Below are 24,645 nucleotides of genomic sequence, written 5' to 3' on the forward strand. Positions count from 1 at the left end.
AAGCGTAACTAACCCTTTGGTAGGCATGTAATCGAAGACGTTCTAGGAGACTGCTTACCTAAACCTTGGGCTAATTTTTCTACACCCTAAGGTACTGAACTGGGTGCTGTTGGTAGCACTTGTCACTAAGAGCAAATAGCTTTGTTTCACCGTGGTGTTGCATTTCTTAAGATCCTGAAGTCTTTTCCAGATTAAAAAAAAAAAAAAATGGCAAAAATAGAGTTAAGCCTTAACCTATTTTCAGGTATTAGTTAGCTTACTTTTAACCAGCTCAAAGGGAAGGATAAATACATAGGTGGTTAGTGAATGGGACAGCTGATTTTCTAGAAGCAACAGAAAGTAGATGGTTGGAATGTCTTTGTTACAGTTTTAACCAAGAATGACTAGCCTTTTTATAAATATTATTTGGGTAACATGAGTCAGAGCCTACTAACCTGTTTTAATATTTTTTGTTTTAGAAAATTGCTCAGTGTCATTTTTAGTACCAAAGCTATTTTATTGCCAATATATTACTAATAATGCCAATCGAATATACATTTATTACTTTTATCGGGGCATTTGTCATTGCTGTGTTTTCAGTCCTCTTGATTTTTATTTATACTTTGTAGATATCTCTTTTCTAGTGTGATGATATAGAAATATTTATTTTTAAACAGGATACATTAATTGTTTGGTCAGAAGCAGAGAACTATGATTTGGCTCTGAGTTTTCAGGAAAAAGCTGGCTGTGATGAGATCTGGGAAAAAATTTGTCAGGTGAGTTTCTTTTTATAGTATTTAACTTAACGTTTGCATCTTTTCTTGAATTTTTGTTTCCTTTTTACTTCAAACATGTATTAGGATGTGGAGAGATAGATAGTGTCTTAATGTGAGACTTGATAATATAACTTGAAATTTTTTTATATTCTACAGCAAATTATTTTACTTCAAGTTTTTTAAAAACAACTTTGTCATAGTTTTGTTTTACCACTTTAGATTTTGATAGCATATACTCATAATTAATACCTTATATTATAGAGTGGCAAGTACTTTAAACAAACCAAAAGAAGATTAAGTAATTAAGTCAGGCTTTTAGATTAAAAATAATAAATATTTGGTCATATGTTTGCCTGATGTTTATGAATACTGTACGAGGCACTAATGATCAACAGTATTCATGACTTCAGTTTATGTGGAACTTAGAGTGTAGCAGGATATATAGAATATGTGGTAACTCTTAAGTAACTGAATTTTTTTAAAAGAAACCTTTTATTTTAGAACAGTTTTAGATTTACAGAAAATATAACTATAATGGAGAAGACAAACATCTCTTATTTATAACTAAGATATTGATTTACATATCTGCTGGAACATAAATTTATATGGTGGATAATTTATTCTAGTGATTTCTGTATAAGATTATCCTTGTCCCATCCTACTACCCCACCTCTATATGTCAACACCTACTTTTTAATACATGTTCTTGGATATAAATGTATTTGTCCACCCGGACGCAATTGCTCACACCTGTAATCCTAGCGCTTTGGGAGACCGAGGCAGGCGGGTCACCTGAAATCAGGAGTTCGAGACCAGCCTGGCTAACACGGTGAAACCTCATCTCTACTCAAAGTACAAAAATTAGCTGGGCGTGGTAGCGCATGCCTGTAGTCCCAGCCACTAGGGTGACTGAGGCAGGAGAATAGCTCGAACCTGTGAGGGAGGTTGCAGTGAGCCAAGATCATGCCACTGTACTCCAGCCTGGGCGACAGAGTAAGACTGTCTCAGAAAAAAAAAAAAAAAGTGTTCGTCCTAGAAATTTTTGTGGAAATTTGTTTATTACTGCTTTCACTTAGGTAGTTTCAGGAGGTCTCCAAGAATGCTCTCAATTTGCATAATTCATCGGAAAGACTCAACAGAATTCAGCAAAACGTTATACTCACAGTTACCGTTTATTACAGCAAAATGATACAGATTCAAATAGCCAATGGGAAAAGGTGCATAGGGTAGGGTCTAGGAGAGTTCCAGGCTTGAGCTTCCAATTCTCTCCCCCAGTGGAATCATGCAGACAGCACTTACTTCTCCCAGCAGTGATATATGGCAGCACACATTCAGTATGGCCAACCAGAGAAGTTTACCCAAACCTTTGTGTCCAGGGTTTTCACTGGGGATTAGGGTTTACGTAAGCATGGCTTACCACCTGTGTGGCTAACCTTATTCCAGCACCTCCAGAGGTCAAGAATATCTTGTGGTCCAAGGCCCCCACCATGTACCACATTGTTAGCATAGTATGTCTGGCATAGGTGAAGGCCCCCAGGTAAACAAAAACACTATTATGAAGCAGGATATTCTGAGTGCTTAGAGTTTACCTCTCTGGAGCTAGATAAGGGCCAAACTTTTCCTTTGGCAAGGTCAGTCTTTTACTGCACAGGCCACTCCTTGACCAAGACTCTCTTACACCAAAATGATCATATTTGTGTGAGCATCTACATTTAGCATAGGATTTATATCACAGATAGAGAAATAATATCCGTATGAATATACCTAGCATTTGGGGCCAGTGTGGAGTAGAAACAGGTTTGAAGACACAACTAAGTTTTCCTGTAAAACCGTGTCATACCTTTTGTATTTTTGTACTACTTTGATTTCTTATTTCTCTCCTTGATCTGCAGATTTTACCTTATGATAAACTTGTACAGAACTGTATACCATAGAAACTGATAGTCAACAAAATCCAGCTTTTTGTCAGTCCAGTGATTTTTTTTTTTCTTCTTAGGTTCCAGACCATGATTCTGTAGGGCCAGTGACTTTCCTTTTTCTTAGTTTAATTATTCAAATAACTCAGCATGGGCCAGTGATTTTTCTATCAGCATTACATCCTCAGGAAGCTTTAACTCAATATCCCAGTACATTTGATCATCAATATCAGTATTATAAGATTTATGTAGATAAGGTAGTTGGATGAACAATACTAGTGTTACACCATATCACAGTATGGTACTAGATGTAACCTGAAAAGTAAGAGTTGATAGATTCTAGCACATTACTAGAATCCCACTTAGTCATTAACAGTTGGTCTGGGGCTGGGCATGGTGGCTCACGCCTGTAATCCCAGCACTTTGGGAGGCCAAGGCGTGCGTATCACGAGGTCAGGAGATCGAGACCATCCTGGCTAACACAGTGAAACCCCGTCTCTACTACAAATACAAAAAATTAGCCAGACGTGGTGGTGGGCGCCTGTAGTCCCAGCTACTTGGGAGGCTGAGGCAGGAGAATGGCGAGAACCCGGGAGGCAGAGCTTGCAGTGAGCCAAGATCGCGCCACTGCACTCCAGCCTGAGCTACAGAGCGAGACTCTGTCTCAAAAAAAAAACAACAGTTGGTCTGGTTCATCATCATATTGTATGACGAAATGTCTCCCAGAGCAGTGTCATTCTTTGAAGCTTACCAGCTCCCATTTAACCTAGTCAGGTTTCAAGAGGAGGGGTGGTCTTGGCAAACCTATTGCTTCACCCTTCCAGGTATCTGTTATAACTGAGCCAAGAGACAATGTCATCTCTTGGCCTTCAGCCTTTCTTGAGGCATCACTGCTTTTTTTTTTGCTTGTTTTTTTTTTTTTTTTGAGACATCGTCTAGCTGTCTCCAGGCTAGAATGCACTGGTGTGATCTCAGCTCACTGCAACCTCTGCCTCCCGGGCTCAAGGGATCCTCCTACTTCAGCCTGCTAATAGCTGGGACTACAGGTGTGCGCCACCATGCCTGGCTAATTTTTGTATTTTTTGTAGAGATGAGGTTTCATCATGTTGCACAGGCTGGTCTTGAACTCCTGAGCTTGTGATCTGCCTGCCTCAGCCTCCCAAAGTGCTGAGATTACAGGCATGAGTGACAGCCCCCAGTTTAGGCACCAATGTTAATACTGAATTTTCCTTCTTACGTTACTCATTTTTTCATTTTTTTTTCCTCTTTTACTGTTTCTCCTTTCCATTTGTCGTTATTTTAAAAAATTTTATATTTATTCTTTGTCATTGATTTTTATTCAGACTTTTCCACCTTTGGAAGGGATATTAGATGGAAGGGATGGTCCAGCAAAGTTAACTCTTTACTGTACCACTCAGTACTCTACTTCTTAAAGTCTGTGCATGTTGCTGAATATGTATTTAGTTTTTTGCTCCTAACTACTGCATGATATTTCACAGAATCATATGTCATGTTTTACTTTTTCAGTTCTGGGAAGTCATTGCTGATCTTTGAAAGAACAATTTCAGTTTCAATAAGCACCATATTACTTAATTATTTCTTAACCACCCCCCTCCCCTGCCTTTTTTTTTTTTTTCTTTTTTTTGTGACAGAGTTTCACTCTTGTTGCCCAGGCTGGAGTGCAATGGCGTGATCTTGGCTCACTGCAACCTCCGCCTCCTGGGTTCAAGCGGTTCTCCTGCCTCAGCCTCTCAAGTAGCTGGGATTACGGGCATGCACCACCATGCCCAGCTAATTTTGTACTTTTAGTAGAGACAGGGTTTCTCCATGTTGGTCAGGCTGGTCTTGAACTCCCAACCTCAGGTGATCTGCCCACCTTGGCCTCCCAAAGTGCTGGGATTATAGGAGTGAGCCACCACGCCCAAGCTTAACCCCTTATAATGAGAAAATAGAACAAAAAAGCTTCCCTGAAAAAGTTTGATGGTTCAGAGTGTCTTAAGGGGAATGGAGAATGATGAAATAGAAGGAACCATTGTAGATAAATAAATTATAAAAACAAGAGCAAAGATAATTTGGTATGTTTAGCTTTGAGAAAGCATAAATTTAGAAGTACATATGGAAATGTTAACCTTAGGAAATGGTATGGACATTTTCTTTGAAGTGAATGAAAGAAATGTGTGAAGGTAAGTTATGAGATGGAGAAATGTTAGAGGAAGTTGAGTACTGATGGACTTTTTATTCAAAGGAAACCTCTTATCTTCTGAGACTTAAAGATGAAGGTAGTGTTTGAGAAGTTGGAAAGTGAAAAAAAAATTTAAAGCAGCAGCTGTAAGGGATGACGATAGGATTATGGAATAGAGAATTTTTATTGAAAAACCCTATCTATAGTGTAGATTTATTGTGAATCCATACAGCAGAGTTCATTGACTATCTTTAAGATGTTATAATCAGATTGTGTTGTAGCAATACAATCCTAAAATTTCAATGGCTTGTGACAACAAAAGTTGATTTCTCCTTAATGCTGTTTGACCAGTAGGGGAAGGGGCCCTGCTTATGTGAGTCATTCAGGGACCAAGCTGGAAGAGAATTCATTTTATTTATTTATTTATTTTTATTTTATTTTTTGAGACAGAGTCTTGCTCTGTCTCCCAGGCTGGAGTGCAGTGGTGCAATCTCAGCTCACTGCAGCCTCCACCTTCCAGGCTCCACCTTCCAGGTTCAAGTGATTCTCCTGCCTCAGCCACCTGAGTAGCTGAGATTACAGGCATATGCCACCACACCTTGCTAATTTTTGTATTTTTAGTAGAGACGGGGTTTCACCATGTTGCCCAGGCTGATTTTGAACCCCTGACCTCAAGTGACCCGCCTGCCTCAGCCACCTAAAGTGCTGGGATTACAGGCGTGAGCCACCGTGCCTGGCTAGTCGTAGTGACAACATAGTGAGACACTGTCTCCACAAAAAGTAAAAGTGTTAGCTAGGTGTGGTGGCACATGCCTGTAGTCTCAGCCACTTGGGAGGCTGAGGCAGGAGGATCACTCGAGCCCAGGAGTTTAGTGTCACAGTGAGCTGTGATCACACCGCTGCACCCCAGCCTAGGCAACAGAGTTAGATCCTGTTTCTATTAAAAATAATAATAAATTAGTAGTGACTATTACTAATATTTATTCTTTGCAAGATATTTTACTTAAATTCAGTGGTCAGGGATTTGCTTTCCAAAATTTTGAATTCTTTTGTATTTTAAGGTAATTAGCTGTATACTTGGATATTTTTAGGTTCAAGGTAAAGACCCATCAGTGGAAGTCACACAGGACCTCATTGATGAATCTGAAGAAGAACGATTTGAAGAAATGCCTGAAACTAGTCATCTGATTGACCTGCCCACATGTGAACTCAATAAACTTGAAGAGATTGCTGACTTAGTTACCTCAGTGCTCTCCTCACCTATCCGTAGGGAAAAGCTGGCTCTCGCCTTGGAAAATGAAGGCTATATTAAAAAACTACTGCAGCTGTTCCAAGCTTGTGAGAACCTAGAAAACACTGAAGGCTTACACCATTTGTATGAAATTATTAGAGGAATCTTATTCCTAAATAAGGCAACTCTTTTTGAGGTAATGTTTTCTGATGAGTGTATCATGGATGTCGTGGGATGCCTTGAATATGACCCTGCTTTGGCTCAGCCAAAAAGACATAGAGAATTCTTGACCAAAACTGCAAAGTTTAAGGAAGTTATACCAATAACAGACTCTGAACTAAGGCAAAAAATACATCAGACTTACAGGGTACAGTACATTCAGGACATCATTTTGCCCACACCATCTGTTTTTGAAGAGAATTTTCTTTCTACTCTTACGTCTTTTATTTTCTTCAACAAAGTTGAGATAGTCAGCATGTTGCAGGTAAGTAAAAAGATATTCTTCACAATTCCGTTTTTCAGATACTTAGTTCCCTTAATAGTTCAAGCTGGTGTTTTTACCCTCTGTTTTTTGAGAGATTTATTTTGTTTAAATGCATTATTAAGTATATTTAAAGTAAACAAAAGAAATTAGGACTTTATATCTTGTGGTTTTAGTGCAACCTTCTATTTGTTTGTTTTTTTGAATTGGAGTCTCATTCTGTCACCCAGGCTGGAATGCAGTGGCACAATCTTGGCTCACTGCAACCTGCGCCTCCCAGGTTCAAACAATTCTTCTTCCTCAGCCTCCCAATTAGCTGGGACTACAGGTGTGCGCCACCATGCCCAGCTGATTTTTTGTATTTTTAGTAGAGAAGGAGTTTCACTGTGTTGCCCAGGCTGGTGTCGAACTCCTGAGCTCAGGCAATCCACCTGCCTCAGCCTCCTAAAGTGCTGGGATTATAGGTGTGAGCCACCGTGCCTGGCCCAGCCTTTTATATTTTTAAGTGGTCTATGTTTCAGCTTTTTATGAAATATAATATTTGTGTTTCTAAAATTCAGGTAGAATATATATAACATAAAATTCACCATTTTAACTATTTATTTATTTTTTGAGATGGAGTTTTGCTCTTGTTGCCCAAGCTGGAGTGCAATGACATGATCTCTGCTCACTACAACCTCCGCCTCTTGGCAGAGAGAAGTGATTCTCCTGTCTCAGCCTCCTGAGTAGCTGGGATTACAGGCATGCGCCCGCACGCCCAGCTAATTTTTTTTGTTGTTGTTGGTTTTTTTTTTGAGATGGAGTCTTGCTCTATAGCCCAGGCTGGAGTGCAATGGTGTGCTCTTGGCTCACTGCAAGCTCCGCCTCCGGGGTTCAGGCCATTCTCCTGCCTCAGCTTCCTGAGTAGCTGGGACTGCAGGCGCCTGCCACCGCCCCAGGCTAATTTTTTGTGTTTTTGGTGGAGATGGGGTTTCACCGTGTTAGCCAGGATGGTCTCGATCTCCTGATCTTGTGATCCACCCGCCTCGGCCTCCCAAAGTGCTGGGATTACAGGCGTGAGCCACCGCGCCCGGCCCAATTTTTTGTATTTTTAGTAGAGGGGGATTTCTCCATGTTGGTCAGGCTGGTCTCGAATTCCCGACCTGAGGTGATCCACCCACCTCGGCCTCCCTAAGTGCTGGGATTACAGGCGTGAGCCACTGCGCCCAGCCAGTTTTAACAGTTGTTAAGTGTACAATTCATTGACATTAAGTATATTCACAGTGTTATGCAATAGTCACCACTATCCATTTACAGAACTTTTTCATCATCCCAAACAGAAACTCAACCCATTGAACAGTAACTACCCATATTCCCTCTTTCCAGCTCTTGGTAATCACTATTCTACTCTTTATGAATTTGTTTATTATATATATCGATGATGCAGCTATTTTTTATTATTATTATTATTGTTATTATTTTGAGACGGAGTTTCACTCTTGTTGCCCAAGCTGGAGTGCAGTGGTGTGATTTTGGCTCATTGCAACCTCCATCTTCTGGGTTCAAGCGATTCTCCTGCCTCAGCCTCCCCAGTAGCTGGGATTACAGGTGTGTGCCACCACGCTCGACTAATTTTTTTGTATTTTTAGTAGAAACAGGGTTTCACCATGTTGGCCAGGCTGGTCTCAAACTCCTGACCTCAGGTGATCCACCCTCCTTGGCCTCCCAAAGTGCTGGAATTATAGGTGTGAGCCGCCGCACCTGGCTGATGCAGCTATATTTAACGTTTTTCCTGTCTGTCCCGCGAATACTCGCCAATAATGCTTGGCTGCAGCATTTACCCTGAGACAGCTTTGCCACAAAATACCTAGCTTTTATTATTATTTTCGCATTGCTGTGGTATATTAATTCTAGAAAACATAGCATTCCTGCCCATGATATTAATATCGTTCTCAAACATTTGTTGGCCAAAGATTCATTTGATGAATCTGATTTTTTTTTAAATAGACGATTTTGATGATTCAAACAATTCTGATGTTAGTTCTGTTTAGAAGTAACTCCAGGAACAGTTTTTATATTTTATTTTCACATTGAAAATCAGATTTGCTTCAGCCTCAAAGAACGTGTTTATGTAAAATGAAATTAGTGCTGGCAGCAAGCTGCACTTTTTTTTTCTAATTGGGGAAAGGGTTAAAAGTATCTTTTCTTCCATTTTGAGAGATACTGTTATTATTGGGGTGTATATGAGTATGTGGCTATTTGCTATAAGAAGGTGATTTTATTCTGTCTCACTGAGTTGTGAAATAGGAGCTTTATACTATATCATGTTAATCCTTTACACCCTAACAGTATAAAAAGCATGCTTTTAAAGTACTTGTAACGGTAGACTATACTAAGCTTTCTGCATAACTGCTTTTGTTATTTCCATATCAATCACTAAGTTTATTGAGCAGCTACTATATACTTAGTGTTATGGATCTCAGAGTGTGGTTTGTGGACCTCTGAAAGTCCCTGAGACCCTCTTGGAGGCATTTATGAGGTTTTCCTTTTTCTAGTTTGATGTCAGTGTGAGGCTGTGTGTTTTTTTTTTCATGTACTTTTGCCTAAAGAACATATTGCAACAAATTGAATGACAAAAAAGATAAATGAGTATCTAGTTGTCTTCTGTTAAGCCAGATATTGAGATTTGCAAAAATGTAAAAGGGGCTACTCTTTTTACTAAAAGTTTAAAATTTTGGATCATATAGCCGTTTCTCTTAAAACATTTATATAAACATAAAATAACTTATTTTAAAAAATGAATTCATGAATATTTTCACAAATCTTGGTTTTAATTGTAATTATGGTAAATATTGATGAACATAACGTGCATAATGAAAGCTCTTCAGGGTCCTCCATAATTTTTTAAAATTCATTTTATTTTTTATATAGAGACAGGATCTGACTGTATTGCCCAGGCTGGTCTCAAACTCCTGGCCTCAAGTGATCCTCCTCACCCTCCCAAAGTGCTGAGATTATAGGTGTGAGCCACTGTACCCAGCCTCTGCATAATTCTTAAGAGTTTAGGCCAGGTGTGGTGGCTCATGCCTGTAATCCCAGCACTTTGGAAGGCCAAGGCAAGAGGATCACTTGTGGTCAGGAGTTTGAGACCAGCCTGACCAACATGGCGAAACTCCATCTCTACTAAAAATACAAAAATTAGCCAGGCATGGTGGCACGTGCCTATAATCCCAGCTACTCAGGAGGCTGAAGTGGGAGAATTGCTTGAACCCAGGAGGCGGAGGTTGCAGTGAGCTGAGATTGCACCACTGTACTCCAGCCAGAGTGACAGAGCGAGACTATCTGAAAAAAAAAAAAAAAAAGAGTTTAAAAGGGTCCTGATACAAATAATTGAATTATGTCTCTGACTTAGTGCCAGCTAATAGACTTCATTTTGTGACATTTCCCACCAATAGCCACCTATTATTGTTACTTTATTTTTTTATGTAGGATTTACTTTTCTTTCAGATCATTTATTCACCTACCAATTTTTTGTTATTCCCCAATAATGAGTGTGGGGAAGGTTAGATGTACACATCAGGTTCTTTTTATAATATATAGGACCTGTTTATTTTTAAACCATAGTATACAATTCAGGGTGCTATTTCACTTGTTGACAGAAAAACGTTTAATAATCTTAGGAGATTGGAAATAGAGTCACAGTCTGTAGTTGATAAAAAGGGGACCCAGTAACAGAAGCTCAAATGTAGCTTTCACATGACTGTTCTTGTCTTCAGAAGGGTTTCCAAATTCTTAATAGTAAATTGTAAATACTTTTATATATTCAGAAAATAAATTATGTAAACTATAAATATTTGTAAACCTTTGTATGTCATTTTATGTATTTTACGATAGGTTTATTTGTGAAGGCTATAATTACGTAAATCAAGTGCAGACTTTTCTTTTCCTAAAAGAAGACTTAATCATTTCTGCTTCATGAGATGCATTTCATGAAATAGCCAGATTCTGTGAACTGTTATTTACGTAAGGTTTACTACTTAATTATCTCTTATGTGCCAGCAAAGATGTTGATTTTTTTTTTTTTTTTTTTTTTTTTTTAGATTCAGAGGGTACTTTGTTACATGGGTATTGCATGAGTAATGGTGGAGATTGGGCTTCTAGTGTACCCATCACTCAGATGTTGAACACGGTGCCCAGTAGATAATTTTTAAACCTTCATTCCCCTCCCATCCTACCCCTTTTTGGAGTTCCCAGTGTCTGTTATCTCCATCTTAATGTCCATGTGTACCCACTTGTAAGTGAGAACGTGCACTGTATGATTTTCTGCCTCTGAGTTCACTTAGGATAATGGCCTCCAGCTCCATTCACGTTGCTACAAAAGACATGATTTCATTCTTTTTTAACATTTCGTTTGTATTCCACAGTATATATATACACCCCATTTTGTTTGTCTAATCATCTTTTGGTAGACACTTAGGTGGGTTCCATGACTTTGCTATCGTGAATAGTGCTGCGATCAACATACAAGTGCAAGTGTCTTTTTAATATAATGCATTTTTTTTCCTTTGGGTATGAATTGTGTTTTCAACTATGTGTGAAAAGGAAAGAAATAAGATTGTCGCCAGTGGTCTCTATTTTATTTTATTTTTTGTAGAGGTGGGGGTTTTGCTATGTTGCCTAAACTGTTCTTAACTGGCCTCAAGCAATCCTGGTGCCCAGGCTTCAAAAGTGTTGGGATAACAGGCGTGAACCACCATACCTGGCCCTGCAGTGGCCTCTAAGCCCTTATTTCCTAAAGTCTCACTCTGAGATTTCCATGTAGAAATTTTTGGCTAGGTAGTAGGTGTTTCCAGATACTTATCTGGCTATCTAGTACGCTCACTTGTAGTTTCTTTTTTTTTTTTTTTTTTGAGATGGAGTCTCGCTCTGTCCCCCAGGCTGGATTGCAGTGGCATGATCTCGGCTCACTGCAAGCTCCACCTCCCGGGTTCACACCATTCTCCTGCCTCAGCCTCCCAAGTAGCTGGGACTACAGGCACCCACCACTAGCCCAGCTAATTTTTTGTGTTTTTAGTAGAGACGGGGTTTCACCGCGTTAGCCAGGATGGTCTCAATCTCCTGACCTCGTGATCCGCCTGCCTCAGCCTCCCAAAGTGTTGGGATTACAGGAGTGAGCCACCACGCCTGGCCACCTGTGGTTTCTTAAATGAGCATTAACTTGCTGCTGTGTGAGTTGTAGAAGGCAAGTGAATATGTAAGAATTTTATGTAACTGGGCCAAAGTGAGGTAGTACAAAGGTCCTTATAAATCCTAGCCTAAATTAGGTTAATTAACTGTTGCATTATATGGAAGTACTTAGCCTAGTCACTGGCTCCTAGTATGTGTGCTAATACATGTTGACAATGTCTTAAGCATGATAGGGACAGAAGACTTTTGCGACTCTGAATTTTCTACCTAATTGCAGATCAAAATCCCCTGAGCCCAGAATTGAGCAACATTCTTTTAAAATGTTTTAGTAATTAATTTTTTTTTTTTTTTTTGAGACAGTCTCCCTCTGTCGCCCAGGCTGGAGTGCAGTGGCGCCATCTTGGCTCACTGCAGCCTCTGCCTCCCAGGTTCAAGTGATTCTCAAGCTTCAGCCTCCCCGGAAGCTGTGATAACAGGCAGCAGCCACCACGCCTGGCTAATTTTTGTATTTTTAGTATAGACAGAGTTTCACTGTGTTGGCCAGGCTGGTCTCCAACTTCCAACCTCAGGTGATCCGCCCGCGTCAGCCTCCCAGAGTGCTGGGATTACAGGCATGAGCCACTGCCCCCAGCCAGAAATCAAATTTTTGAAAGCAAATAAAGTGAGGTTGTTTCTGCACAAACAGCTACAGAATAAGATCCTTTTCAGAACAGAACGTTTTAATTTCTCTCCTTACTAGAAATGATAGAGGACAGAAATCTCAAATGTTGACATTTTAACACATTTACATATATTATATTATATACATATTTCTGCTATTCCATAGGTAAGAGTTAAGCTTAAAATTAGCCCAGCAGGATCAGCGGTTTAGTTTTCCTTTTAACATATTTTGCAGATACTTAGGTTTTGGCACCAAGAGAGAAAAATTTCTAACTTTCCATCCCAGTTACAAATTAAATATGTAAAATCTTCAAATACTCTTTGAAAGACTGTTTAGAGTAATAGGGCTTTTCATTTTGTTTTTAGGATTTTTCTTTGGATTCAAGTACAGGATTTAATATATTAAATTTTATCTTACTAGATTTGGCCCATTCCAGCTTGTGTGTGTATCTTTTGCTTTGATTTGATTCATAAGTTTGATTCAACTTCAAACTTATGTTTGAAGTTTGAAATACTTAGGAACCTGTCCTGTGGTTTACCTAGTAGGAGTGACAAAAACCTCATTAATTATTTGGGAGGCCTGGATTCTAAATCCATCTGTCACTAACTACCCTCAGAAAAATTCACTTTTTGGACCTCAGTCTCTTGAAATTTAAAATTGCACTTGACAGTCTCTGTAACAATGTTGCAAAATCTGATCTAATTCTAAGTTTCTGTGTTTATATGTTTCTAAAAATGAATGGGTTCTATTTTTTCTTTTGTTTGCCCTGTATTTATATTACTGCAAAGAAAAGAGTTTGATTTAGACTGTTTAGAAGCAACCTCTTTTTTTCCCCACAGTGTTTTTTTTATGTTATCCAGAAAAGCAGCCACACAAATTTTGACTTAAATATATAGGTTTTATTAAAACAAGAGCTGTTAAAACCAAATAGAAAAGAAAAACTAAAGAGATTAGTTTGATTACTTGGAGAACCAGAGATTTTGGAGTAAGTATTTCAACTATATGATAGGCTTTAAGTTATTGATTATTTGCTTCCTTCATAAATATATTGGAACAGAGTGCTTTTATAGGTTAATGAATAATAGCAAGAGTAATGCTGGAAATCAGGAAAAAATACTAGGAATCCACATTCTCTTAATGGACTGTAATAATTGAGATTGCTTCTATCTGTAATATTTTATGCAGTTCTACTTATCAGCTCACAAGTACCGAATCATATAAGAAGAATTCAAGTGGGAAATTGCATTTATCAAGGAGTTGGAACTTTTTTCTTATGAAAATATTTTGAAAAAGTTAAATTTTCAGGTAGTAAAGGATGAAGATGTAATCTACAACAGATGCAGGAAAATAGAAATTTATAAAAGGTGTGAATGGAGGTAAATATGTACTTACTCACCCTAACCTAAAATATTGAGACTAAAAGTATTTGGAAAAAGTAAGCTGGGCATGGTGGCTCATGGCTGTAGTCCTGGCACTTTGGGAGGCTGAGGTGGGAGGATTGCTTGAGGCCAGGAGTTCGATACCAGCCTGGGCAACAAGGTGAACCACCCCCCATCTCTACAAAAAGTTTAAAAAATTAGGCAGGTGTGGTGGCACGTGCCCACGGTCTCTGTTACATGGGAGTCTGAGGAAGGAAGATTGCTTGAGTCCAGGAGGTCCAGGCTACAGTGAGCCATGTTTGTACCACTGCACTCCAGCCTGGGCAACAGAGTGAGACTGAAGAAAAAGAAAAAGGAAAAAGTAACTTAAGGGCTAAATAAAAGATTACATATGCATATAAACTCCCTCAAAAGATGGATGTTCAGGCTGCAATGCATAAGGTCCAAAAGGAGTCAATGAAATAACAAAGGAAACACCATTCTGAGTCAAACTAAATGATTTATCTACCAGTGTCTTGTCTTTGAGTAGCACCAATTGATTTTTAGTGGAATAGCATGTTATACTCTGATAGTACGTAGTGGTTTCTATTCATTTTTTAAAAATATATGTTTCACCTTATTTCAAAAAGGACTTAAGGGATTGATACCACTTAATGTATGATCCTCAGTAAGAAAAAGGACAGGTGGTTGGGGGTGTATCCTTTAAATGTTAGGGTTTTATTTTACTATCAACTCTACAGATATTATTGTTATAAACTTTTTTAGAACAAGTTACTTTAATGGAAATTACATTTCATAAAAATGAATTTTGAAGATAACTGAAGCTTAAAACCACCAATAATTTCCATCAATTTTTTAGCAGATTTTGATGACATCTTCTCTAAGGTGAATTTTAATATTTATGCCCATTTTTTCTTTTGTAATTTAATAGTCTTTGTAGAAAATTAGAAAATATAGATAACCAAAAAAGAAAATCACTCATAACCTATCACCAAGCAATAACCATAGTTAACATTCTAACGTGTACTCCTTCTAGACTTTAGACACACAAATTTATTTATGATTATTATTATTTTGTTGTTGTTGTTGTTGTTGTTGAGTTGTTGCCCAGGCTGGAGTGCAATGGCACAGTCTCGGCTCACCGCAACCTCTGCCTCCCAGGTTCAAGCGATTCTCCTGTCTCAGCCTCCCTAGTAGCTGGGATTACAGGCATGTGCCACCACGCCCGGCTAGTTTTGTATTCTTAGTAGAGATGGGGTTACTCCATGTTGGTCAGGCTGGTCTCAAACTCCCGACCTCAGGTGATCCACCCGCCTCAGCCTCCCAAAGTGCTGGAACTGCAGGCGTGAGCCACCGCACCCAGCCCACAAATTTATTTTTTAAAAGTACATGCTTGACTAAATTTTTCTGTTTGTCCTTTTAAACAACGCCTGGAGAAATTAGCACTTGTCTTTCTTTTTAATACCTCAGAGTCATTAGTATGAAAAGCAGTTATTGTAGTGTTTTGTCATTTAGTTATATCCTTGGGGACCACAAGAACGTGTAAGACTCTGCACCAGTTGTAGGTTACTGTATTTTATGAGTTCTTGTATTTTAAATAGCTTTGTAACTTTATCTGCTGCCAGAATTCAGCCTCCTTTACTGTTTTCCTTGTTCCTTGTGTTATAATTCTTCTGTTTTTCTAATCTGTCATGGACTAACAATAAGATCCTTAGACTTGTTTGAATTATGTTTAAATTAAGAGAAAGTAGACCCTGAAAGGGGACTAGAGAATCTAAATTCAGTGAGTTTTCACATAACACCTCTAGAACAAATATTTTTGGTTTCCAAAGAGTTATTTGTAGTTGAGGTTTTTAGTTAAAGTAGATATTGATGTATTTATAACAAGAATTGAATGGTGTAGTCAAATTTTACAAAATTTTAACACACAAATATACCCCAGAATATTAGGTTTCATAATGAAAATGCTACTTGTCAGCTATTTTTTATAATTTGTGTAAGTCATATAAATGAGTATAACCTTATCTTTTTGTTAATATTTCATAGTAATTATTTTTTTCATGCAGGAAGATGAGAAGTTTTTGTCTGAAGTTTTTGCACAATTAACAGATGAGGCTACAGATGATGATAAACGGCGTGAATTGGTAAGTTATGAAATTCAAACTCTTATAGAGCACTTATTCTTTTGACATGCACAGCTTTTAATCTTGAATTTGCTAACTTGAGACAATTTTTTGTAATTAGATTAGTAAGAGATGAAAAGTGTGTATTTAAATTGAACTACAAAATGATTATTCAGAGTTTCTAAAATTTGTTTGTTTCTAGAATTTGTATATTTTAGAAAATTCTTAGGATGCTCTGATGTATCACCCCCCACCATTGTATGCCTTATAAATCCCCAAACCAGATAAGTGCCTTATGTTAGAACACAACTACAAAACTCAGACGTTTTTGTAGTTGCAGAAGTTTACATTATAGCGATGCTTCTTTTTTTCTTTTTTTTTTTTTTTTGAGACGGAGTTTCGCTCTTGTTGCCCAGGCTGGAGTGCAATGGTGCGATCTCGGCTGACCGCAACCTCTGCCTCCCAGGTTCAAGCGATTCTCCTGCCTCAGCTTCCCGAGTAGCTGGGATTACAGACATGCGTCACCACGCCCAGCTAATTTTGTATTTTTAGTAGAGACGGAGTTTCTCCATGTTGGTCAGGCTGGTCTCGAACTCCTGACCTGAGGTGATCCGCCCGCCTCAGCCTCCCAAAGTGCTGGGATTACAGGCATGAGCCACTGCGCCCAGCCACGATGCTTTTCTTTTTAAACAAGAGATAAGGAAAATGCTTCCTGAATAAATGATGTAAATAATTTGGTTCTTTGGAAATTTTTTGTTTTTTATTATAAGCATTTTCTTTGAGATATGAACCATTTTGAGGAAGAGAATAGTGATTGCCGTTTGCCAGATATTTGACATTTTTTTCAAATATAATGAGATGAGAAGGGAAAGTATATATTATAGTAATGCATATTCAGTTCTATAATTTAGCTATCTGATATTGAATTACTAAAATAATATCTTCAGTTTCAGATTTTTATTTATTGGGATTTCACAAAATAATGAAAGATGGCTGATTTAAAACCTGTAAGTCATCTTTAGTGTAGTTACTTACTAGTAACCTACTTAGTTTTCTCAATTGTAATAGTGGTATTTTAGACTAGGGAAGCTTTGATGTACATTTCAGTCCTTAAACCAGTATTATGTTTTTGGGAGATTACTGGGGACCCAGCTAGAGTTGAGTTATAGGATGGTTTCTGTGAAAATATGTGTTCATAATTCAAAACAAATTTCTTACCTGGCATTTTTGCACTGAATGTCTTTAAAGAGTTAATTGGTCAATGTTAACCTTCTGAAAGATCTCATCTTTTTTTATTTTTTCTTTTTGAAAAAGAGTCTTGCTCTTTTGCCCAGGCTGGAGTGCAGTGGCACGATTTCAACTCACTGCAACCTCTGCCACCTGGGTTCAAGTGATTCTCGTGTCTCAGCCTCCCGAGTAGCTGTGATTACAGGCACGTGCCACCATGCCCAGCTAATTTTTGTATTTTTAGTAGAGACAGAGTTTCACCTGTTGGTCAGGCTGGTCTCAAACCCCTGGAATCAAGTGATCCACCTGCCTCAGCCTCCCAAAGTGTTGGGATTACAGGCGCGAGCCACTATGCCCCGCCAGATGTCATCTTTTCAGAGTAGCCTGGTGCCTCACAACTGATATTTAAAAACATATTAAAAATTAGCACCCCATTAAAAGTATATCTTGCATTTCTGCGTACTAATAGATCAATAGGCAAATTCAGCATCTTAAACAAAGTATGCATACTCTCATTTGCCTTTTATCACCAAATATCTCTGTTGACCTATAAGGTCCCAATGGAGTAAGAAAAATGTTCTAATAACATATTTCAAAGGTTCACTTAGAAAAATGTGTTGTCAAACACTGCTATTCACTGGAAAAAAAAAGAAAAAAGCAGCTTGTGATGCATCTTTCAGAAAGCCAGCTTACATTTACCTTTTATTGGTGGATTTCTCTTTCTGCTTAACAGCGTCCAGTAATGCAAGTTTTACTTTTAATGGGGTGCTAATTTTTAGTTTGTTTTTAATGTAGTTTTGAGGAGCCAGGAAACTCCAAAAAAGATGAGATCCTTCAGAAGGGTGAATACCACACCATGGTAGATTATTACTATAGTGTGCCCCAAGTTTATGTTTATCAACATCTCACTAAAATTTCTAACATTACAGGTTAATTTCTTCAAGGAATTTTGTGCGTTTTCTCAGACATTACAACCTCAAAACAGGGATGCATTTTTCAAAACATTGGCAAAATTGGGAATTCTTCCTGCTCTTGAAATTGTAATGGTAATTATGCTGTTTCTTTTCATGTTTTTGAAGTTGTAAATTTGTAATAGACTTATATTATGGATGAGAAACTATATATTATAATAATGTATATTCAGTTCTATAGTTTAGCTATCTTATATTGAATTACTACAAGAATATCTTCAGTTTCAGATTTTTATTTAATTTTAAATATCAGTATGTAATCACTTGCATATAGTATGCTTTCAAGTGAGTAAAAAAACCCACGTTTTTGCAAGAATGTTCTTTTCTGTAACAGTATTGTGTTTCATAGAAGCCAGTAAAATATCTTTTGTTTTTAGATCAGTGAGTGGAATGAGGACAGACTGAAACAAGGGGATTTATGCTGCAACACAGGGTTAGGGCATAATTCTTAGACTTTTGTTTATATGAGTTTTACCCATTGGTATTTACTTTATGGAAAATTAAAACAAATTTTTAAAGTATTCGTTTAAAAATGATAACCCATTATATGTTAACAAAAATAATAGAACTTTTTTCACCACATTTTCTTGAGATTGAAATCAATATAACTTTTATGAAAAAATAATTTTTTCAAAACAAAAAATTTAGTGAAAAGAGTACCATTTTTTACTTTTTTTTTTTTTCTGCTAATCTCTCTAATACCTTGCTTTATAGAAGGTGTCTAGAGTCACAAAGCAGCTTCTACATTTAATTTGTGGTGATATGATATGTCACGCAGCCTCTGGAAAACCCCACTGTACTTGTGATTGAATGAGAGTGAAAATGACAAAGGCTTAGTATTATTTATTATTATGAAATAGTCTTAATCTTGTATACTTCCTAAAAGGATGTTAGACCCCTCTCACCAGGATTCCCTGGACCACACTTTTGAGAACTGCTGGGTTGGGGAGTGTTTTCAGAATCACCTCAAGATTTTGTAACTTATAAGTCACATACTCTTCATGTGTTGGAGGGGAAAAGTATTTAGGGTTACTACCTTAGAAAACTAAGTTGCACAAAAGGGTAGAAATGCCCAAAAAGAGTTTTCAAAAGCATGCTCTATTAGGTGAGTCACAGAAAATAGAAACAGTTACTAAGGGTAACCTTGGCAAATTCAGGACAAAAGGCAGATTCTGGAAGACTTTGAAGTCTTGGCTAGGAGACATTATTCAAATTTTTACATATATTTAAATAAAACCCCTTCCCATATATTTTACAGCATTTGTAAAGCATTGCCTTATAATCCTGTGCCAATTCTTATGTTTAAAATCTCTGAATATTTATTTGCAGTGGTAAAAATCTGCAGAAACTGATCATTGAATTGCCTAAAAGTTTTAATATTTATAAAAGAAAGGAAGACCATACTGGCGAGGTTATGCATATTGATTGCAGTAAAACATCTTAATCCAAAAAGTTGAGAGCTAGTGTATGGATTTGGGAAAGAAAAAAGAAATGTGAGAATAACTTTTGTTAACAGTCTCTTAAGTAACCTAGTTTTCCTTTTATCAGGGCATGGATGATTTGCAAGTCAGATCAGCTGCTACAGATATATTTTCTTATCTAGTAGAATTTAGTCCATCTATGGTCCGAGAGTTTGTAATGCAAGAAGCTCAGCAGAGTGATGACGTAAGTAATAATGCTATGGTTCTATGTGAATTACCTGTAGAGTAAGGGGTGTTTGCAAACTATTGAGAGAAAAAACATAACATAATCTTAATCTTTCTTGGAAATAAAATATTAGATTTCTGACTAGTTGTGACTTTGGCCAAATTAGAATATGTGGCAACTGATTTTGTTTATTGTTAAAAAAAACAAAAAACAAACAAACAAAAAAACCCAGATATTCAAACCAGTATTGAGATAAACAGGTTATAATAGAATCAGATTTGTAAATATTGGTCTTAAATTTCAAGTGTTAATAAAATGTAATTTCAAGCCTTAGGAGATTTACAGGTCAGGTACTTACCTAGGATACCTAAAAAGTTGCTTTTGTTTGTTCAAAGAATATGTTTTAAGTAGGAATTAAAGTTTAATAATGACTGGATGAGATTAGAGACTATTTTTCTAAGTGAAGTAATTCAGGAATAGAAAACCAAACATCATATGTTCTCAACTTACAAGTGGGAGCTAAGCTATGAGGATGCAAAGGCATAAGAATGACACAGTGGACTTTGGGGACTCAGGGAAAGGGTGGGAAGGGGGTGAAGGATAAAAAGCTACAAATAGGGTGCAGTGTATACTGCTTGGGTGATGGGTGCACCAAAATCTCACAAATCGCCACCAAAGAACTTATTCATGTAACCAAACACCACCTGTTCCCCAACCACCTGTGGAAGTAAAAGAAATTAAAAAAGAAAGTTTAATAATGAGACCAATATTGTGTTTTCCCACTACTGATATATTTAAATTTTCCCCTTAAGCTATTTTAAGGACAAAATGAACATAGAGCTATAATTTAAAGTACTTTTTTTTTTACATTAAAAATGCCTTAGTTTTAAGTAGAAGGTAATTATAATTGTCTTCCTTTTTGTTTGTTTGTTTGAGACAGAGGTTCGCTCTTGTTGCTCAGGCTGGAGTGCAATGGCGCATTCTTGGCTCACTGTAACCTCTGTGCACCGCCACGCCTGCCTAATTGTGTATTTTTGGTAGAGACAAGGTTTCACCATGTTGTTCAGGGTGGTCTCGAACTCCTGACCTCAGGTGATCCACCCGTCTCAGCCCCCCAAAGTGCTGGGATTACAGGCATGAGCCACCATGTCTGATCCTCTTCTTAAGGAAAGTTTTTGTTTCCCAATTTTAATTTGATGCTTACATGAGTTACCATTGAATTAAATTATAGTTGTTTTATGTGTTTTGTGTTTAATCTTGTAATGTGTCCTTAGCTTTATGCTTTCTATATTTGTTAGTTATTTTCAATGTTTTTTAAAGTGATTTTATTTTAGAATCAACTTGGGCTAATGCAGTATAGTCAGTAGAGAAGTAATATTTTGTGTTCTCTCTATATATTTTAAAAATCAAACAATGCTAATTCTGACTTTAAAAAGAAATGCTTACTTTATTAATAATTTTATAATCTCATTGGTTTATCTTAATGCCACCCTTTACAAAAGATAACTTTGAAATTTAACACTCCCATTGCTCCATCTTCAGTGATGTGTGTGATTAAAGGCATTTATCATAAAATGACCATGAATCAATCTCAGACCATGATCACAGTAAACTGTTAACTTTAGAATTCTTAACTCTTCAAGCTTTGGTTCCTGTTTTAATTAGAAATATTTCTTGTTTAATTGATGCATAAGACAGAAAAGCAGCGATTGATTTTTTCACTATGAAAAGTTCCTTTCTCAGTGTTTTTTTTTCTTATAACAACCTTCAGGGGGTTTCATGTTCCTGAATTTTCTGAGAGCTAACAATTTTACAATTTTAAAACTGTGTTGCCTCAAAATAATTTAGTCCACAAGAGAAGATAAATCTAATTACAAGAAAAACCCAAATTAAGTCTTCTACATGCTGAATCCTATACTGGGCTGGTGGTGACCTTTAGGAAGGAAACAGAAAATGACTTATCTGTATATTCAGTGGCAGTTGATATTTTAGTGCCCTTTTAAAATAAATGCTCAGCATTCAAACATTTCCTTTTGGTAAAGTATTATGGAGCAGATTTGATTATGGCAACATGGGTTACAATATTTAAATATGTATTAAGATAAAAAGAAATATTAACATATTTTACTATAGTCATTGTTTCTATCCAAGCAGAAAGAGTAAATTTAGCAATAATGTCGTCTTTTTGTTATGCCACAGATTGCATATATTTTTATATTAATGGCCTTTGAAACATTCAGTAAAACTTAGAGAACCTGACTGGATTTGTTAGGTGTTTTCTCATTTAAGAATAAAATCTCATGTTAATTTTTTAGATATGATAATAACATTTGTGTTATTTTAAAAGAATCCTTATATTTTAAACATTTATGCTGACATATTTATATGGAATTTGCTTCAAACTAAATTCTGTAGTGTAGAGATAAGTTGGTGTATTAAACAAGATTGGTCGTGAATTAATAATTGTTGAAGCTGGGATGGATACATGGGATTTATTGTATTGTCCTCTCTAGTTCTTTATATATCTGAGATTTATCATAAAAAGAAGTTAGGAAGTACATAAGTTAATCTCTATAGATTGACCTTTCAGTATTTTGCATTAGGTCACATTTTATTTCTTAAAATTTCTCCAAGTCACAATAATAATAAAACGAACTCCCAGATACCCTTCACATAAATTCCCCAGTTGTGTGTTTTTTTTTTTTTTTTTTTTTTTTTGAGACGGAGTCTTCACTCTGTCACCCAGGCTGGAGTGCAGTAGCGCGATCTCGGCTCACTGCAACCTCCACCTCCCGGGTTCAAGCAATTCTCCTGCCTCAGCCTCCTGAGTAGCTGGGATTACAGGTGCGCATCACCTCGCCCGGCTAATTTTTGTATTTTTAGTAGAGATGGCGTTTCCTCATGTTGGTCAGGCTGGTCTCGAACTCCTGACCTCGGGATCCGCCCTCCTCGGCCTCCCAAAGTGCTGGGATCACAGGCGTGAGCCACCGCACCCGGCCCAATTGTTAATATTTTATCTGTCATTTGTTTTGTCATTCTTTCTATGCTTGCATTTGTATAAATACATATGCATACATGGGTATTATTTTCTTTCTGAACCATTGAGTAATAAGGTACAGAAATGATGACAAACTGTCCCTTTACCCCTAGTTACTTCACTGTCACCAACTAAAAACTCTTACATTACCACAGTATAATTATCAAAATCATGATATTAAGATTTTTATAATACTATCATCTAACTACAGTACTCATTCATATTTTATTCATTATCTCAGTAATGTCCATTTTAACCAAGACAAAAACAAAAAGTTTCTGATCTGTTATCCAACAACTTTGGTTGGTCTGTTGTTTCCTCACAATTAGATAGATTCTAGTTACTTCTTTGTGGCAGAAATGGCATAGAAGTATCATTTCCTTTAGTGTGTCATATCAGGAAATCCCCCCAACTTTTAAAAAAGAATGTGCCAGATGTGTTGGTGGTGCATGCCTGTAATCTCAGCTACTTGGCAGGATGAGGTGGGAGGATCTCTTGAGCCTAGGAGTTCAAGACCAGCATGGACAACATAGCAAGATCCTGCTCAAACAAAACAAAACAAAACGATTGAGTTTTCATTTTTTCTGTCCAGGCTGTTTGTCATTCCACAGACTTAAGAATTTGGACCATTACGTTCTGTAGAACTTGAGGAGCTACTTATAGTTGCGCTCTTCAAATCAGAATGAGTTGAAAGAAGTATTGGTTTTTATATATGTATGTGTGTATATATGTTATATATAGTCATCCCTCAGTATCTGTGGGGGATGGGTTCCAGGAAACCACCTTCCCCTCCCACTGGGACACTAGGATACCTAACTCCACTTATGCTCAAGTCTGTTATATAAAATGGCATAAAATTTGCATATAACCTATGCACATCTTCCCTTATACTTTAGATTATAATACCTGATACAATGCAAATGCTATGTAAATAGTTGTTATACTATATTGTTGAGAGAATAAACATTGTTTAGAGAATAATAACAATAGTAATAAAAGAAAAAATCTGTACATGTTTCGGTATGGATATAACCATTCTTTTTTTTTTTTTCCTTTCCCAAGTATTTTTCATCCTTACTTGGTTGAATCCATGAGTATGGAACCTACAGTTGCAGAGGACCAAGTGTATTACTTACACACACACACACGTACTTAGAAGCATTCATTAAAGTTGCTGTAAAGCAAATTACGTTAGTGGTTGTTTTTAAGACAGAGTCCTGCTCTGTCACCCAGGCTGAAGTGCAGTGGCACGATCTTGGCTCACTGCAACCTCTGCCTCCTGAGTTCAAGCAATTCTCCCTGCCTCAGCCTCCCAAGTAGCTGGGTTTACAGGTACCCACCACCACACCCAGATAATTTTTTTATATTTTTAGTAGAGATGAGGTTTCACCATGTTGGCCAGGCTGCTCTCGAACTCCTGACCTCAGACAATCCTCCCGCCTCAGCCTCTCAAATGGCTGGAATTATAGACGTGGGCCATTGCACCCAGTCAATTAATGGACTTTTTATTAAATTCTTGTGTGTTTGTATTAAGCAAACTGGAAATGTTTTCACAACATCCACCAGTTATTTTTACTCTGGTTCAAAATATTCTTGCTCTTGCCATTTCTTCTTTTCTCCTCTTATTTACTGTATCCATCAAACCTAAGATATGCAGATGCTAATATTTCCTTGATCTTACAAGACAGTGTCAGTAAAAGATTTTTATGTAATTTTGTCATGATTACCACTTGGCTGATAGTGACTGTCCAATGCCATCAATTACAAAATGTATCTTAATTAAGAGGTTAAAATTTTTAAGAAATCTGTTTTAGAATCAATGAAACAAATGTAAACATCTAATTTTATTTATATTTCCCAATCAGAAAA

The 24,645-nt window shown here is 37.1% G+C and overlaps 1 protein-coding gene across 1 annotated transcript in view; it reads left to right on the forward strand.

The window, feature by feature from the left end:
- The window catches only part of SMEK2 (SMEK homolog 2, suppressor of mek1 (Dictyostelium)), an 81,936-nt gene that overhangs the window by 22,177 nt on the left and 35,114 nt on the right, over positions 1-24,645 (forward strand). Inside the window, exons 5-9 of the mRNA XM_011996530.1 lie at positions 657-755; positions 5,945-6,568; positions 15,838-15,915; positions 18,051-18,167; positions 19,641-19,757. Coding sequence (XP_011851920.1) covers positions 657-755; positions 5,945-6,568; positions 15,838-15,915; positions 18,051-18,167; positions 19,641-19,757 — 1,035 coding nt within the window. The remainder of the gene's footprint in view (positions 1-656; positions 756-5,944; positions 6,569-15,837; positions 15,916-18,050; positions 18,168-19,640; positions 19,758-24,645) is intronic.

Source organism: Mandrillus leucophaeus, unplaced genomic scaffold (genome assembly GCF_000951045.1).
Source record: "Mandrillus leucophaeus isolate KB7577 unplaced genomic scaffold, Mleu.le_1.0 Scaffold518, whole genome shotgun sequence".
In the NCBI taxonomy this organism is placed as follows: Eukaryota; Metazoa; Chordata; class Mammalia; order Primates; family Cercopithecidae; genus Mandrillus; species Mandrillus leucophaeus.